The following is a 16,188-nucleotide window of genomic DNA, read 5'->3' as shown; positions in this document are numbered from 1 at the left end:
TATCTTTCAAGTGGTAGATAATATATTTTACGAGAATAAATTTGCAAAATTATTTATAAAGGCATGCGATACAAATGGGACAATAAAAAATCATGAATATAAAAGAAACCGACAAAAGCATTGGTGAAACAAAACAAAAACGACGACAAGACAACCAGTAGCTACATAGAAATACTGAGCAACATGAACCCTATCAAATACCGGATATTATCTCATATGCTTTGGAAGGGTAGACAGATCCTGCTCAACATATGACTTTCGTTCAAGGGACAATTAAAACCAACTGTATAGATAAATTCCGTTCATGTTAGACGTTCTTAATGTATTTTTGTTGTTTAATTATATTTCAGTTCAAACAATTTATAAAATAAAATTATATGTTCAGCAAGTTCAGGTTGATTAGTGTGTAAATCTATGATCACCTGGATTTCGTTTGTTCGGAATCTACGTTCGGGCATATTGAACGCCTGTTTGGCTTTATGGGACAAAAGCTTACACCTTACTGCAGAGTGTGAGGTTCTCCATTTAAGCAGAATTATTTGCTAGATGTCGATAACACAACTGATGTGAATCATGGGTTATTTCAATATATACAACATAGCTTTCTCACAAATACTGTCATTATTTACTCAACACTCAACATTGAAATTGATATACAGAACATGTCTTTTTCCAGTGGCAGAACACACCTCTTCCCTTTTATATCATTCGGTTAGCCTTCTCTGCAGAAAATACCTAATTCATTAATTGCCTTAATTCTTTAAGTCTTGAACATGCAGATGATATTTGCTTCACGGCTTTAGACAATTGGAAAGGAACTGTTCAAAGTTAGCACTTTTAAAATTTAAAAGTTATATTAAACACTACGCTTTTATATGTTACTTTCAATTTTTCCATTATCTTCCACTGGAACAAACTCTACTTGATAATCATTATTATCGACCGGAGGTTTGACATCTCTGGTGCTTTCGTCACTGTAACTTCGACGAATTTTATCTTCATCCTCGCAATTGACACCAACAACATGTCCTTAATCTGTTCAAGATCATACAACAAATTAATACAAAGAAAAAAATATTCAATAAACAATTGCTATTGGAAATTGTCAAAAGACAATAATTTTCGATACACTTGAATACGATATTCCTGTTATTTAACATTTCAAATTTTATAAAATCATACATTGAGAAATTGTATGTCTAGTCCGTCTTTTTAATTCTCACTTGGAATGAAAACTGTTGCAAAATTTTTTCTTGTTAATCACTAGAGATTTTAGTGTAGCGACTAATCTTGATGAACTCATATACGAGCATGAAATTGATTTGTAAATGATTTAGAAAACGATTTATTTGTATGAGAGAGGTTAAAGATACCAAAAAGTAAAATATTAAAAATACCGAACTCCAAGGAAAATTCATGTTCCTTATTAAATGGCAAAAAGCTCAAACACATCAAACGACTGGAAAACAACTGTCATAATCCTGACTTGGTACAGGTATTTCCTTAGGTAGAAAATGGTGGATTCAACCTGGTTTTATAGCTAGCTAAACTTCTCGATAGATAGTCGAAAACAAGCTGATAATGTCATGGCAAAACGACTAATAAACAAACAACAGTAAACAAAACACAACAACAAAAAAACTAAAGACTGAGCAACCAAAACTCGGGGGTGATATCAGGTGTCCAAAATGGTTAACAGATCGTGCCCCACATGTGACACCTGTCATGTGCTTCTGTAAAATACTTTGATAAATAATATCAAGTGAGGTAAGGCATCACGCAATATCTGATTGGTTATTGACTCTTATCTATCCCTAATATATCGCTAAATCCGTTTACCGTCCTTCAAGTAGAGTTTCTAACCCTGAAACTTGACCGAATGCAAATGTTTTAAATTGAAAAAAGGATAGACAAGTCTTTACCGGTATAAACAATACAAACATTGAAAAATAAAAAAAAGCACTAAGATATATATCTGGAACATTTATATTAAATGCACGATGGTATGTTCCTCAAACACGGTTGTTCTCAAATTATTTTCCTGCTACTGATCTTTACATAACACTTTTATCATTTTACCTCATTTTCTGTCACAACCATATTCGTGGAAGTAAAATGAATGTAAAAATAGGGAGAAGATATCAAGGGGCAATCGTTAACGCGTTAATTTTAATGAAAATTGGACTAATTCGGTCAATCTCTCTTAAAGTTTAGTCTGAGGAATACTTGTGTAAAAGGGTTGAGACATCAAATATCACAAAGCACTTCTCAGAAAAGTCAAGATTTTAAGTTACACAAACCCTATTACAAAACTGTTGGTGAGCCTAGGTGTTCCAAAAGTAAAATATCCATGGTCTGTGATACTTTTAAATGACACAACTACATACTGTATAAGATCGATGAAGAAATATAATTTTATATTGTACTAAGCAGTACAAATAATTTCATATGTTATAACATATAAAACAAAAACTGACACTGACGAAGGCAATTTGTTGTGCGGACATATTTATTTTTCTTTACTATATTGTTTACAAGTCGTAAGATAAGGTTGTTTAATTATAATGACAGTTAATCAATAAAGAGCGTTAGACAATGGAAGTTTAAATAACTTGAAGAGGTACGTGTCAATTTTTTTGACAAACCTACCATCCACACCAATGAAGAGAGTTCCTTCGGTTCGACCGTTTAAATATCCACATACATATTTTGAAACATTTTCCCTCAAATTGTTTCTAACATAATCTCCTCCACCCAGTTTGAATTCTGTTTGTCTAGTTTCCTATGTGTTGACCTTTTCGATAGTATTTAGCGGGTAATTCCATATCAACGTTAATGTCTACATACATATCTGCTATTCTCTGAAAGCTAAATCCGAGCGAGTTTCTGCTGATCCTGTTCTTTAAGCGGTCTAATACATCGGACACTTCGGTAGGAGATCGTAGACGAATCACAGCTGACCGCTGTTCGTCTTTAGTTTTTATTTGTATACAGTTTCTTGAAGTAGAAATGTTCATGCATGTATTTAGTAAATCATATATGGCATCTGTCAAGTTATAATCACTGATACTGCTACTTTTAGAAAGATTGCTTATTATCACATTATGATTGCTGTTAGACATTTCGAGATAAATATTATTTTTATCAAAATGAATTATCAAATGTGACCACCGTCTTTAGAGTTTAAATACATGGAGCAGTTCAAATCCAACGCTGGTAACCCTGTTTGTAAATTATGTTTAACCTAATTCCATTTTTACTTTTACTTTCGTTTTTGATGAACTAATATTATGTTATAATGTAAGTTTTTATATTCTATGGAAGGAGAAAGTATTCGAAATCCATCAATAGTGTATACATAAAGCTGTGTAATGGCTTTAAGGTAAAAAACGAACAGGATTTTCTTTATTTGTTATAATTCTCATATTCCTAAGGTACATGTTACAGGCTCCAAAACCATGTCTCAGATTTCTTATATCACGATCTGTATCGGAATAATGTCAGGATCTTTTTTCGTTTGAAAGACCTTTTGAATTGCAAATATTCATAATTGATTTCAAATGGAACTTATATAAAAAATTAAAAATTTGATAAACAGTTTGGTTGCATTTGTTAAGATTTTTATGATAGAATAATCTCTTTCGCTGACAACGCTTATTTTAAAATAAGTTTGATCTATTTATGTCAATTATTATCGACATGTGGCCATTTAGAAAGATGCAGGTAATGGTGGTCTTACCAACTATTTTTGAAATCCTTGTGACTATCCCTCTTTAATATTGCATTTCGCTTGTCTCAATAACTTTTACAATTACAAATAAATAGCTATTAATTACAACCAACCCACATTTTCCCCAATTGGACTACATTTGTGCCATAAGACAATACTTGGACATCTCGTCATACGTCCATAAATGGAAACACATATTTAAATACAAAGGGATTCAGTCGAGGTTTGTCACAGGCAGTGGGCTACACCCAAAATTGAAGACATAGGTACTCTTTCTGATGATTGTGAGGTCGTTGCCACAAATATTTAAAAAAAAAAACCCTAAATGGGTTCGAGTACTCTCAAATTGTACTTTCGTGTTAATTTGACCTGTTGATACAATTTGTAATGCATTTTTGATATTTAATGTTTACTTATTTTGTGTAATATCTCGTCTCACTATTTTTAATATATACCACCTTTGATAAGTATTTAGGATGACGATAAATGTTCACTTCTCTACTCGTACTGTGAACAACAAATGTATTTGTTTTGTGAAAAATATTTCCGTATTCCATGTACTCCTTACAACAAAACTATTTTTATTTACCTGTGTACGTTATTTTATTTAACGGCATTTTGTCAAAGGTCATAGTTGTCTTTCTGATTTTGTTTTAAATCAAACTCCCCCTTGTTTATTTAATTTAGTATTTACATTGTGTCGTAGATCAAATTTATTCGTTCCGTGTATGTTTACTTGTTTTTGTTAATGTTAATATGTCTTTTGATTGAGAAAAGCCATTTCAATTGCTATTTTGTAGTGTGTCTTTCTATGTTGGGATTATTTCAGGTTAGGGCGAAGGTTGGCGCCTGTTAAAACGTTTAAACCCGCTATATTTGTTTGCACCTGTCCTTATTCAGGAACCTGTTGTTTAGTGGTTGTCTTTTGTTGATGTGGTATTCTCGTTTTTCGTTTTTTATATAGATTAGACCGTTGGTTTTCCTGTTTGAATGATTTTACACTAGTCATTTTTGGGGCCCTTTATAGCTTGCTTTTCGGTGTGAGCCAAGGCTCCGTGTTGAAGGCCGTACTTTGACCTATAATGGTTTACTTTTTACAAATTGTGACTTGGATGGAGAGTTGTCTAATTGGCACTCATACCTCATCTTCTTATATCTTGTTATTAGATTTTCTTCAACTGATCGGGCGGAGCTAACCTTTTAATTTGCAAAAGGACTGTATATTTTAAGACGTCTGTGATTGCCTGTATAATCAAAACTATTCACCTACCAGTGTTACAAACAGCAATAAAACAGAACTGCGAGTATGATATTGGACTAATAAAACAGTTTAAAATTTATTTATGCGGTATATCATATTTGTATTTCGTTCATTGTTTTGAACTTAAATCGTGTCGTTAGATTTCACATTTGTCATTTCGGGGCCTTTTTCAGCTGACTATGTGGTATGGATTTTGCTCATTGTAGAAGGCCGTGAGGTGAAATAAAGTTGCTGACTTCTATGCCATTTCGGTCTCTGGTGGAGAGTCATCTTATTGGCAATCATACCATATCATCAGTCGAAAACGAGCTGACATTGTCATAGCAAAAAATCGATAAATGACCAAAAGACAAACAACAGAATACAAAACACAACATGAAAAGCGAAAGACTGAGCAAATCGAACCTCAACATAAACAAGGGGTGATTTCAGGTGGTCCGAAAGGGTAAGCAGATCCTGCTCCATAAATGGCACAAGTCATGTTATTTCTGTTATTACAAAGCCGGTGATAAGTCTATCTCTGTATGTCACATTCGAGAAAAAGAGGACGAGAACATAAACTGCAATTTTGTAATAGTTAACTCGTTATGGCGTCCGTAAAATGTTCGAAGGAATTATCTAAACTTTATCACTTTGAATTCTTTGTTTAATACTTTCTTTGTAAGCAGCAACCCTTCACCAAGGAAATCATGATAAGAAATGCAACCTCTGGAATATCGTATCGACTGTGAGATATATTCTCCAACTGCAGACACTGTTGGAATGTTGCTACATAGAAATGGTAAGTTTATGTTAGGAAATTCAAATTATCTCCGTATAGTTTTATTCTCAATCGACCCTCATTGTTAATTTCTAGATGTATGTCAAGATATGTATCCTTTATTCCAAGTTCGATAAGATATATACGTTCTTCACAGTCACCAAACTTTGAATTATTTGTTTTAAGGGGCATTATCTGTCAAAATCATGTTCACTGATTTGACTCAAATTCTCATACTTGATTTATAACATACTAAAACGTATATCCAAATTACAATTAGTCTGAAATAAACAGTTAACAATGCATGTATTTGATAATATTTATCAGGATTTCGTGTGTATTTAAGTCGAGACGCCATCTAAGTTACTATCGAGATGACCTCCAAAGACTGCCGACAGTCCTATAACCCGATATAAACATCAACATCAATCTAATTAGATAGCGACCTCGTGCAATTGAATTTTTCTATGTCTGTTTGATTTCATGTTATAGGTTAAAGAAATAAGTTAGTTATCGTTTTTACCTGTATAGGAATGATTTTTTGTGGATCGAATCAGTCAACGAAATGGTTCACCTTTATTTCACTTTCAATGTTCTGTTCGTTTTAATGACTGAACTAGACTAATACATGCATAACCAATCTCTAGCTAATGATTTGAATTGAAGGTCACATGAATACCGATCCAATGAGGTCGAATTATTCACTTGCAAGTGGGACAAGCTACTCCGTATAGCCAACGAGTACGGTTAGGGCGTTGTTGAAAAGTTTATGGACGACCCGTTAACCGATAAAAAAGAAGAGGATACCAGGCTAAAGCAGGCAGAATATCGAGTTAATACGAAGAGGAGGGAAAAATCTTTTAAAAATTACCGTCCAAACCCGTATTAGTCAGGAATATGGCAGTTGTTATCAAATAGTTCGTTTTCATGTATGTTGGCGGTTTTTTTTTGTAGCAGTTCAGTGTTTCTGTTGGTACTTTGTTTTCCTCTTATAGTTGATGTGTTTTCCTCGGTTTTGGTTTGTGACCGTGATTTGTTTCATTTAAATCGATTTATGACTATTGAACAGCTGTTGCCATTATTTATAGGAATCAAGGTGAACAAAAGGCTACGTCTGATCTTTTTCATCGCCCTAGTGGAGCATTTACTAAAGACTCGTTGTTACAATTGTAATGAGGAAGGTCATTGGGCCTACTAGTGTTCCTGGAAAACAGATTTCCATAAGGAAAGCAGCAGCAGTGAAACAGTTAAGTACTAGTTTTATAATTTATACGAGCATGATTATGAATTAAGCAAAATTCGCACAATAATATAAATGCATTTTTGTTGCTAGCCTTTTCGAGAATTATTTATTTTGAAAAGTAGTTTTTAAGAGCAAAACATTTTGTTCTCTACATAAGTTCTAGCGGTTATTTCATACCTTTCAGCTATTTCACACCCATTTGGGTTATCTACATCAGCACGCGTGTTTTCAAAAGTTCTACGTCCTGTTGCCACATTGGCGTTCTCATGGCCTTATAGTTATAGGTAGAAAATCCTTAGTATTAAGAAAAATATCATATTTTTGTAAACAGTTAATTATGACCATACCCATGATGATTTTTGTCAATACTGAGGAACTGCCTACTGGGCATGGTTAATAACGTCGAGTCTCAAACAGGAAAATGCCTGTGCAAGTCAAAAATATGACAGTTGTTATCCAGTCGTTCCGTTATTTGGTTTGGTCGAGTGTTTGGTTTGGTAGATTTATAACTATCAATCCTTTTTCTTTCTTCGGAGCTTGGTATTTTTGTTATCAATTTAGATTTTTTTAGGATTTCTTAATTAACTAAAACGAAAGAGCATTCATGTATATTTGTGACATATACAGATGATGGTTTTATTACCCTGACATAATGAGATCATTTCAAAATAAAGATAGTTTCTTGCAATTGATTAAGATCCTATTGTGTACTGGAGGAACAGTTAGTGGTAGTCGAAAGCACGTTGGTATCCAACCAAATACTGTTCTTTTGATATCTGAATATCATAGCAAAGTGCACTTTTTCGCTGGACGGTTCTGTTAAAAGACACAATAAAACTAAATTATTAAATATCAATGACTACTTTGGAAACAAAAAAAATATGAAATCAAAGCAAAAGTTCTGTATTGGAACTATTGCAATATAGTTATCCAACGCATGATTGTAATATTATTTGTTCGTATGTATATACCGTCTCTATTGGATTAACCGAATAATTCATACCTTGATTTATAATCAAAATTTTTCATTATTGCATTGTTCGAATGCTTTCTTTGTGTTCTTTACCTGACTTATTTTTAGAGAAGAATTTGGGAAACCAACCAAAAAAAAATATATTAAACGGCATAAAAAAAAAAGTGTCACAGGGGCGTAAACATTTCGAATTTTATACTGGTAGGTTTGCTTTCTTTGAAAAAGGATATTAATTAAAGTATTCTGGAATGCATTTTGTTTCTTTTTGATTTTTCTGAAACTGTAAGGTAAATATATTTAGTGTGTATATTTGTCATACAAATGAGAGGTTTAGCTAGATATAAAACCAGGTTTAATGCACCGTTTCTACATAAATGCCTGTACCAAGTCAAAAATATGAGAGTTGTTATCAATTCGTTTGATGAGTTTGAGCTTTTAATTTTGCCATTTGATTAGGGACTTTCCGCTTTGAATTGTCCTCGGAGTTGTGATTTTTGTTATTTTACTTTAAGGTATTACAAATAATCCTTGTTAGATGACAAAAAATATATTTTATCGAAATTGATAATTGTAATAACGATGCTTAATCCACAATTACTTATAAAAACCTTTCCAAAAAAACTAAATTGAAATCGGAATATCCAGGCAATAATGATTATAACTGGTCGATACAGTGTCAATAATGTGGAAATCTATGACACATCTTTCTAGTAAAATTATGTTTAAAATGCACAACAAAACTACGCAACTACCGTGCAAAAACTACATTCATTTGCTAGATTTAATAAAATACACAGATTAATTTAGAATACAAGGTTAGATTTTTAAATTGCATAGCTACATGTTAATCTAAGAATGTGGAGCTAAAAATGACAGATGAAACTAGAATGCAAAAAATATGCAAATGGAATATAAGAAATAAGCAACTAGAATTTTGCGTAACATTAACAAAGATCTACTGAATATTTATACAGAGTAACGACATATTGGTTGCATTAAAGCTTTTCATTCATGCGTAGCTTTTCCGAAAACGACTGGTTTTCAGTACCACAGACATGTGTACCTTTTTGTCGGCTTCGTAAATAAACTGAAACAAAAGCAACGTATCAGTATATTTTCATGATAACCTGATTTGTAGAGATTTAGTACTTGTGGTATTTAAATGTAGTTGTGCATTTTATAGTCTACATGTAGCTGCTTACATTTAAATCAAGCTGCGTATTTTTTAAATCTAGGAGAACGTTATTTGCAACATCGGTGTGTCATTTTTGTTCCGTGCTTATAATTTTGGCGAGAAGGACGTTACTTCGGTATCATTAACAGGTCAATATTTTGGCACATAGTCATTTTAATGCTACTAAAATTGCAGTTAAACAGTAGTGCAGGATATATATTTTAGTAATTACAATACAGTAGATAATGTTTATATTTTACCTAAAATCCCCATACCTGAAAAATCCAATCTTGTACTTCAGCTGCAGTAAAATCTGATACACTACCTTCACGTCTCATATACACGTGACCTTTACTGTCAAAAAGTCTGTTGAGTTGTTTTTTCTTGTAGACTGTTATTTCAATTACTTTACAATTGGCTGCAATGTAAATTATACAATGTGCGACAGGTTGAAATCTACTATATTAGATCATATTAAAATAAACTTTCCTTTAATTCTTTTGTTATATGCAATATACATTTTACGTTTTAATGCAATAAGCTATAATTGTATATATGGAGAGATATATGATATTTGTTTTCTTTCAATTAAACAAAAAAGATAACAAAAATATATTTGATACATGCCCTTGGCAATATCCAGCTATGAAATTGCTGTTCTTCATTTTAAAGTCACAGATATAAGATCGCAACTTTAGACCTGATTGTTAATGCTTGGTGTCGATGAGTTAATCTATTTACAACTGATTGTAACATTTTTTCTTATGTTGTGCTGTTACACTTTTGTCCATGGCCAGAGAGATTGAGTGCTCATAAATCTTCTTAACCCCGCCACATTCTGAATAGATTTCTGAATAGGCATGTCCCAAGTCGAAAGCATGTTATTCCATTAATTTTAATTCTGGTATCAAGAGCCTGTTGTTCAGTGGTTGTCGTTTGTTGGTATGGATCATATTTGTTTCTCGTTTTTTATATAGATTAGACCGTTGGTTTTCCTGTTTGAATTGTTTTACAGTAATCATTGCGAGTCCCTGTATAGCCTGCTGTTCTGTGTAAGTCAAGGCTCCTTGTTGAAGGCCGTACTTTTTCACTTATAATTGTTAACGTTTTATACATTGTGACTTGGAAGGAGCGTTGTCTCATTGGAACTCATACCATATCTTTTCTTTTTTTATAAATCTAAGATGAGATCATCAGTATTTTTTGTTGGTTACATTTGTATATCTGTTTTTCTTTTATGTTTTGCCATAAATTATGGTTGTTGATTTTTCGTGTTAATTGTTTCACATGTTGTCATGTCAAAATCATTTATGGGCCGAACGGTGACTTATGATTGCTTAAATCAACGTCATTTGTCCATGGACTCGTACGAACACCTATTCTTTTCTATATAACATATTTGCAACATCAAAGTATGTCAATCAGAATGTCTGTAAAAGGGAACATACTACACACAAATCAGAATCGGAAAACAAAATTCAGCATATAAAAAAAAAGACTACAAAGAAAACATTTGTAAAATGACCTCTTAATTTTCCATTCGCTTCCACGGGAATAAACTCTACGTTATAGTCCTTATTATCGACAGGTGGTTTTATTGCTCTGATGCTTTGGTCGATATACTCTCGACGAATCTTATCCTCTTCATCACAATTGACACCAACAACATGACCATCATCTGAAAAAATACACATTTCTTTGTCGGTTGAACCTGGTTTAATGGATAGCCAAACCTCCCACTTTATGACAATGTTAAAAAATATCGCTAAAATGACAACACTACGTGACAGAAATACAAGACAAACACACGCAACCATGTATGCATTCTCCGGGTGCGGGAATTTCTCGCTGCATTGAAGACCTGTTGGTGACCTTCTGCTGTTGTCTGTTCTATGGTCGGGTTGTTGTCTCTTTGACACATTCCCCATTTCCATTCTCAATTTTATTGTTTGTCATTGCAAGACCTTTCCAATGCAAATAAGGGTTCTCATAAATGGTTAAAAACCACTCACATACACGATATAAAGTCGTAATAGCCTAGATTAGAACGGCCAAGTTACCATAAGTTTTTCCCTTGGAACATGTCACACCCAACACACATCATCATTTCAGATCTTAACCCTGAACTATGTATACTCTTATAAGACATTTTCGGAAAGTCTTCTTTACAGACACTAATAATGACACCAACACTCCGCCCTGATAAAGAAGAGGGCCGTATCAAAATGTTGAAATATTCAAGATTATCTTGATTGATTTGACCTTAAATTGGTAATTCCAAAAATGTTGAAAAGTCCACCATTTTGATGGTGTTAAAGGCGAGCTTTTAAATTGTGATATAGTAGATACCGTAAATGACATTCAAATTATATATTTTGCTTTCTTTTTCAGTTTCGTTTTGCCGGATGAACACTCAAACTTTTTAATTTAAAGTTTTTGCTATCAAATCTTGCGTATTTATAATTGTATGGCGGAATTTCTTAAGCAAGGTTTTACAACGTTCAAATATACAACATAAATTGAAATGGAAGAATGACAACAATCTTATGTATTTGAGCGAAATCAAATAGAATGTTTGCGTTTAACTACCATGATAAGCAAGCATATGCATGTCATAATGCATGCTTAGTTTTCCCATTATAACTGTGTTATTTTAAGGATGTAAAGATCAGACAACACTGAAAGATATTCCAACTTTTGAATATTTATCTACAGTATTTAATAAATTCTTTTGTCAGAAAAAAGTTGCTGTTCAAAGACCTTTTTGAAAAAGTAAATTGGCAGACATTAGCGTACATTTACATGATTTTTTTCCCAAAGCAACAATTCCATTTATGACAGGGTTATTTAGTAAGTTACTGTTTTCAATTCTGCTAAGGAGATTTCATTTATAAAAATCATTTTCTGAAAATATTATATCAAAAAAATAATTGGCACTGAGATAAATCGACGTCTTATTATCGACGTCAGTTATTCTCTTATAAGAAAGTATAAAATAATCTTTATTAAGACATATTTCACCTCATACAATGATTTATTACACTTTCCTGTTTTTGTTCAACTATCTGAATTTAACTTTTTATATAACTTTCACAAAGAACATTTTGAGCATTCGAAATTTCTATTTTACATTACAGACAGGTTATATGGAGTTTGAAAAAGATAAATGCTTTATATAATACTCTTCAAAAATATATATGTGTGATATTTTCTTAGTGGCTTTTATTTTAAGACATATGGTCACTATAGGAAAAAGGGTTTGAGGGCAGGTTGTTATGGTTTTAACCCTACCACAATATATACCTGTGCCTAGTAATTTTAAAATTGAAGACGTTTAAATACATTTATGTAGACATGTCGACAATTAAGAAAAGAGGCAGTAGGCTCAGTTATAAACAAAATGTTGACATAAATATCTTTGTTAATCGGTCTTTAAAAAACGAATAAATCAACACGATTGACGTTAAATATTATAACTCATTACAAGATAACGTTCAATGATTTGAAAAGGCGCGTGTCAAACCTACCATCTACACCAATGAACAGAGTTCCTTTGGTTCTTCCGTTTAAATACCCACATACATACTTAAGAACATCTTCCCTCAAATATTTTTTGACATAATCTCCTCCACCAAGTTTGAATTCCATTTGTCTAGTATCTCTGCCTATATGTTGACCTTTTCGATAGTATCTTCCAGGCAATTCCATCTCAACGTCGATGTCTACATCTTTATCAGCTAGTGTCTAAAAATCGAATCCAAGGGAGTTCCTGCTTCGCCGGTTCTTTAAGCGGTCTAATACTTCAAAAACTTCGTTTGGATTTCTTAGAAGAATTACAGCATACCTCTGCTTCTTTTCCTTCTTTATTTTTATACAGTTCCTCAAAGTATAAATATTTTTGCACATGTTTAGTAATTCAAATATTGAATCCTTTAAATTGGAATCACTGATGATTCTACTATTCGTAATATTTCTTATTATTACTTTATGATTGCTGGTAGACATGTCAAAATAAAGATCCTTTTTATCAAAATGTTTTGTTAGATTAAGATGTCACCACCGTCTTCATAGAGTTATAATACATGTAGCTGTACAGACCAGCGACGATAAGAACATTTTGTAAATTATCTATGAAGCATCTTATTTCCGGTTTCATCGTCATATAGCTCTATAGAGCAGATGTTACCTGTGACATATAACGTAACAGTATTGATTTACAATATTCTAAAACATTAAATGTAAATAAATATATATATGTATTTCATAAAAATAAATGTTTATTTATAGAAAATGAATGTGTCTTCGTATAATGAGATATATGTTCATTACAGTAATATATACGTATAAAAAGAAATGCATAGTCATAAACATAATTGTATATTCAAAAGCAAAATGTATGTGATAAAAACGATTTATAGATGTTAATAATAAATAAATATATGTGCATATGAAAACAAAATATGTGTTAAAAATATATATTCATTCAAAATATATGCATTTGTATACATTAATTACACAATAATTATTTTTTCATACATTGTCTCAAATAATTAAATGTTGGTACCAACAAAATATATTGGTGCAGTAAATGCAGTGTTTTATACATCTAAAGCGTTTGCAATTGTACACATCTTATTTGGTTCAGTGATCTTGTTGATGATTGGCATGAAACGTACGCTTGATTGTAAGATCATTATCGTATGAACTACTATCATTTATTAAATTCAAGTTAAACACAAAAAAAAAACAATTTGGGGTAAACATATTATAACCAGATTATTTTGTTATATTCGAAATCTCGTGCTATGGCCAAAAAGCCAGTCACGCAAAACCTGGATTAAAAAAAAAAGATCAGATAGGCTGTAAAATAGAGGATCGCGATGGCGAGATTTATCTTAATAATTCAATTGTATATTTTAAACATTCGTTTGCTTTTTTAGATATGTGTACAAAGTTTTAAGTTTTCAAAATGTAGGAAGGTATGCAATTCCTTTCTGTTTATCTGGAAATAGTCTATGCAGACACGTTATATTGGAACACCATATTACAGCTGGAATAACGACATAGGAGTATTTTGTTGGATTTAACCAATATAATTTTAGATCAAAAATGCAATTTGAGTCATTTTCATATCACCTCATTAAAGAAGGCCATTAACATTGTTATTCCGTGAAAAGACCTTTTGATTTTTTTCTGATTATTTTTTTTTTGTTCCTTGGCCGCTTTTGTTTCTGAAATGTCGCTTTTGTTTCGTAACATTTCGATTATATATTTCGGATATGATATCGAATAGTTTTAATTTTGAAAGTCACCGTTTTTAACCGAACACGTGTGAGTCATCTCCAAGTAAACTGGTTTACTTTTTATCGCAACTCCGAAACTGTAAAAGATATATGTAGCTTGATGATTTTCTACACAATGTTCATAACTTCCTCAGCATGATGTGTTCAGTTTGGAACGAAGCGATTCGGTTACATGTAATAAAAGATATTTCCTTTTTTGTGTTCGACATACATGGTATGTTGATGTAACTCATAAAAGGTAAGTTATTGATACATAGGGTATTTTGATGTAATGGTTAATGGTCCTTCAAAAAGAAAATTAGGTCAAGGTCACTAGTAAAGCTGATGCTATAAATTAATTTTAACATTTACTGTTATTGGTACTACTCAGAAACAAATATAGATATCGAAAAAAAATAGTTCAAAATGTTAGTCAATTTGATCCATATTAGTACGGTGAAATTTTATTAGGTGTCAATGCCCACGAAATATATCAATGAAAAATTAAGTAATCCAAATTTTGCAGCTAGCGTGATCTATATGCATTTTTCTTTTACCACGACCACCTGAATTATCGTGGTAATAGTTAAATAAACTTAGAAAACACCTTCTGCTCCGTAAATGTTACTGTAAAACTGCAATCAGGACTACGCACATACATAATATATTTGGAATAGAGATCCAATTCAAGTATTTTCTGAAGATAATCAAAAATCTCTTTTTTTTTTAAAAACATATATAACAATAACTTTTTTGCATACAGTGAATGAATACTCGTGGTCAGCAATTTAAAATCAATCTACCTGTAAATGAAACAAACTTCATTCAAAACAAAACAAATAAACATAAAGTCCGTAGTTCTTTAGATAAAAGGAAAACTCATAACGGAAGTGAATAATTCGACCTCATCAAATCCGTATTCATGTAAACTTCAATTGAACCTCTTAGCTAGAGATGGGTTACGCATGAACTAGGCGTGATCAGTTAGTAAAAGGAAAAGAATGTCAACATTGAAAGTGAAACAAGGGTAAACGATTTGATTTGCGAATCGATCTAAAACAAACTTATTCTTATACAGTTAAAAACGGTTATTAACATATTGTTCTGACCTATAATATGAAATCAAACAGACCTTGAAAAATCCAATTGCACGAGTTCGCTATCTATTTATATCTATGTTTATGTTTACAACGGGTTATATAACCGTCGGCATTCTTCGGAAGGTCACCCTGATGGTTAATTAGATGGCGTCTAGACTAAAATACACACGAAATGCCGATACATTATTTCGAGTTTATGCATCGTAAATTGTTTATTTTAGACTTTTTTATTTGGATATACGTTTTAGTATGTTATAAGTCGAATATGAAAATTTGAGTCAAATCGGTGAACATGATTTTGACAGCTAGTGCCCCTTTAAATCACACTGATTACTGATTGGAAATAACACGTTGTTTAGATTTTATCTAATTTATTATCGAATCATACTTTTAATTCATGATTGGAAAAAGGCAATAAGGCATGTCATGTTAACAGGACCAAAAAGTAAAAACTAACAAGGGACAAGCGTGTCCCGGGCATTGCATCAACTTATGATGTACACTATTTTTAGCTTGATTTCTAAACTGTTGGCCGTTAATGTGTGTTCTCCAGCTTGCTAGTTGAATGTGGTGTTCTCTGGCGATGAACCAAGAAATAAAAGTCAAGTTGGCCCTTGGCATAACATTGACATATACTGTACCACGTATTAGGATGTATCTCCCAT

The 16,188-nt window shown here is 32.1% G+C and overlaps 1 protein-coding gene across 1 annotated transcript; it reads right to left on the bottom strand.

Annotated features, from left to right (window-relative positions):
* Nucleotides 1-7,543: 7,543 nt before the first annotated feature.
* Nucleotides 7,544-13,321, bottom strand: LOC127734746 (schlafen-like protein 1). The gene is made up of 4 exons (XM_052244750.1): nucleotides 12,669-13,321; nucleotides 10,667-10,819; nucleotides 9,417-9,559; nucleotides 7,544-7,810 (listed from the first exon to the last, which is right to left on the bottom strand). Exons 1-4 carry the CDS (start codon nucleotides 12,847-12,849, stop codon nucleotides 7,778-7,780), a joined length of 510 nt encoding a protein of 169 aa, XP_052100710.1. The 5' UTR covers nucleotides 12,850-13,321; the 3' UTR covers nucleotides 7,544-7,777.
* Nucleotides 13,322-16,188: the final 2,867 nt, after the last annotated feature.

Source organism: Mytilus californianus, unplaced genomic scaffold (genome assembly GCF_021869535.1).
Source record: "Mytilus californianus isolate M0D057914Y unplaced genomic scaffold, xbMytCali1.0.p SCAF_3, whole genome shotgun sequence".
NCBI classification, from domain to species: Eukaryota; Metazoa; Mollusca; class Bivalvia; order Mytilida; family Mytilidae; genus Mytilus; species Mytilus californianus.
Note: the sequence above shows the minus strand (reverse complement) of the source record. Positions and strands in the feature narration are given on the sequence as shown.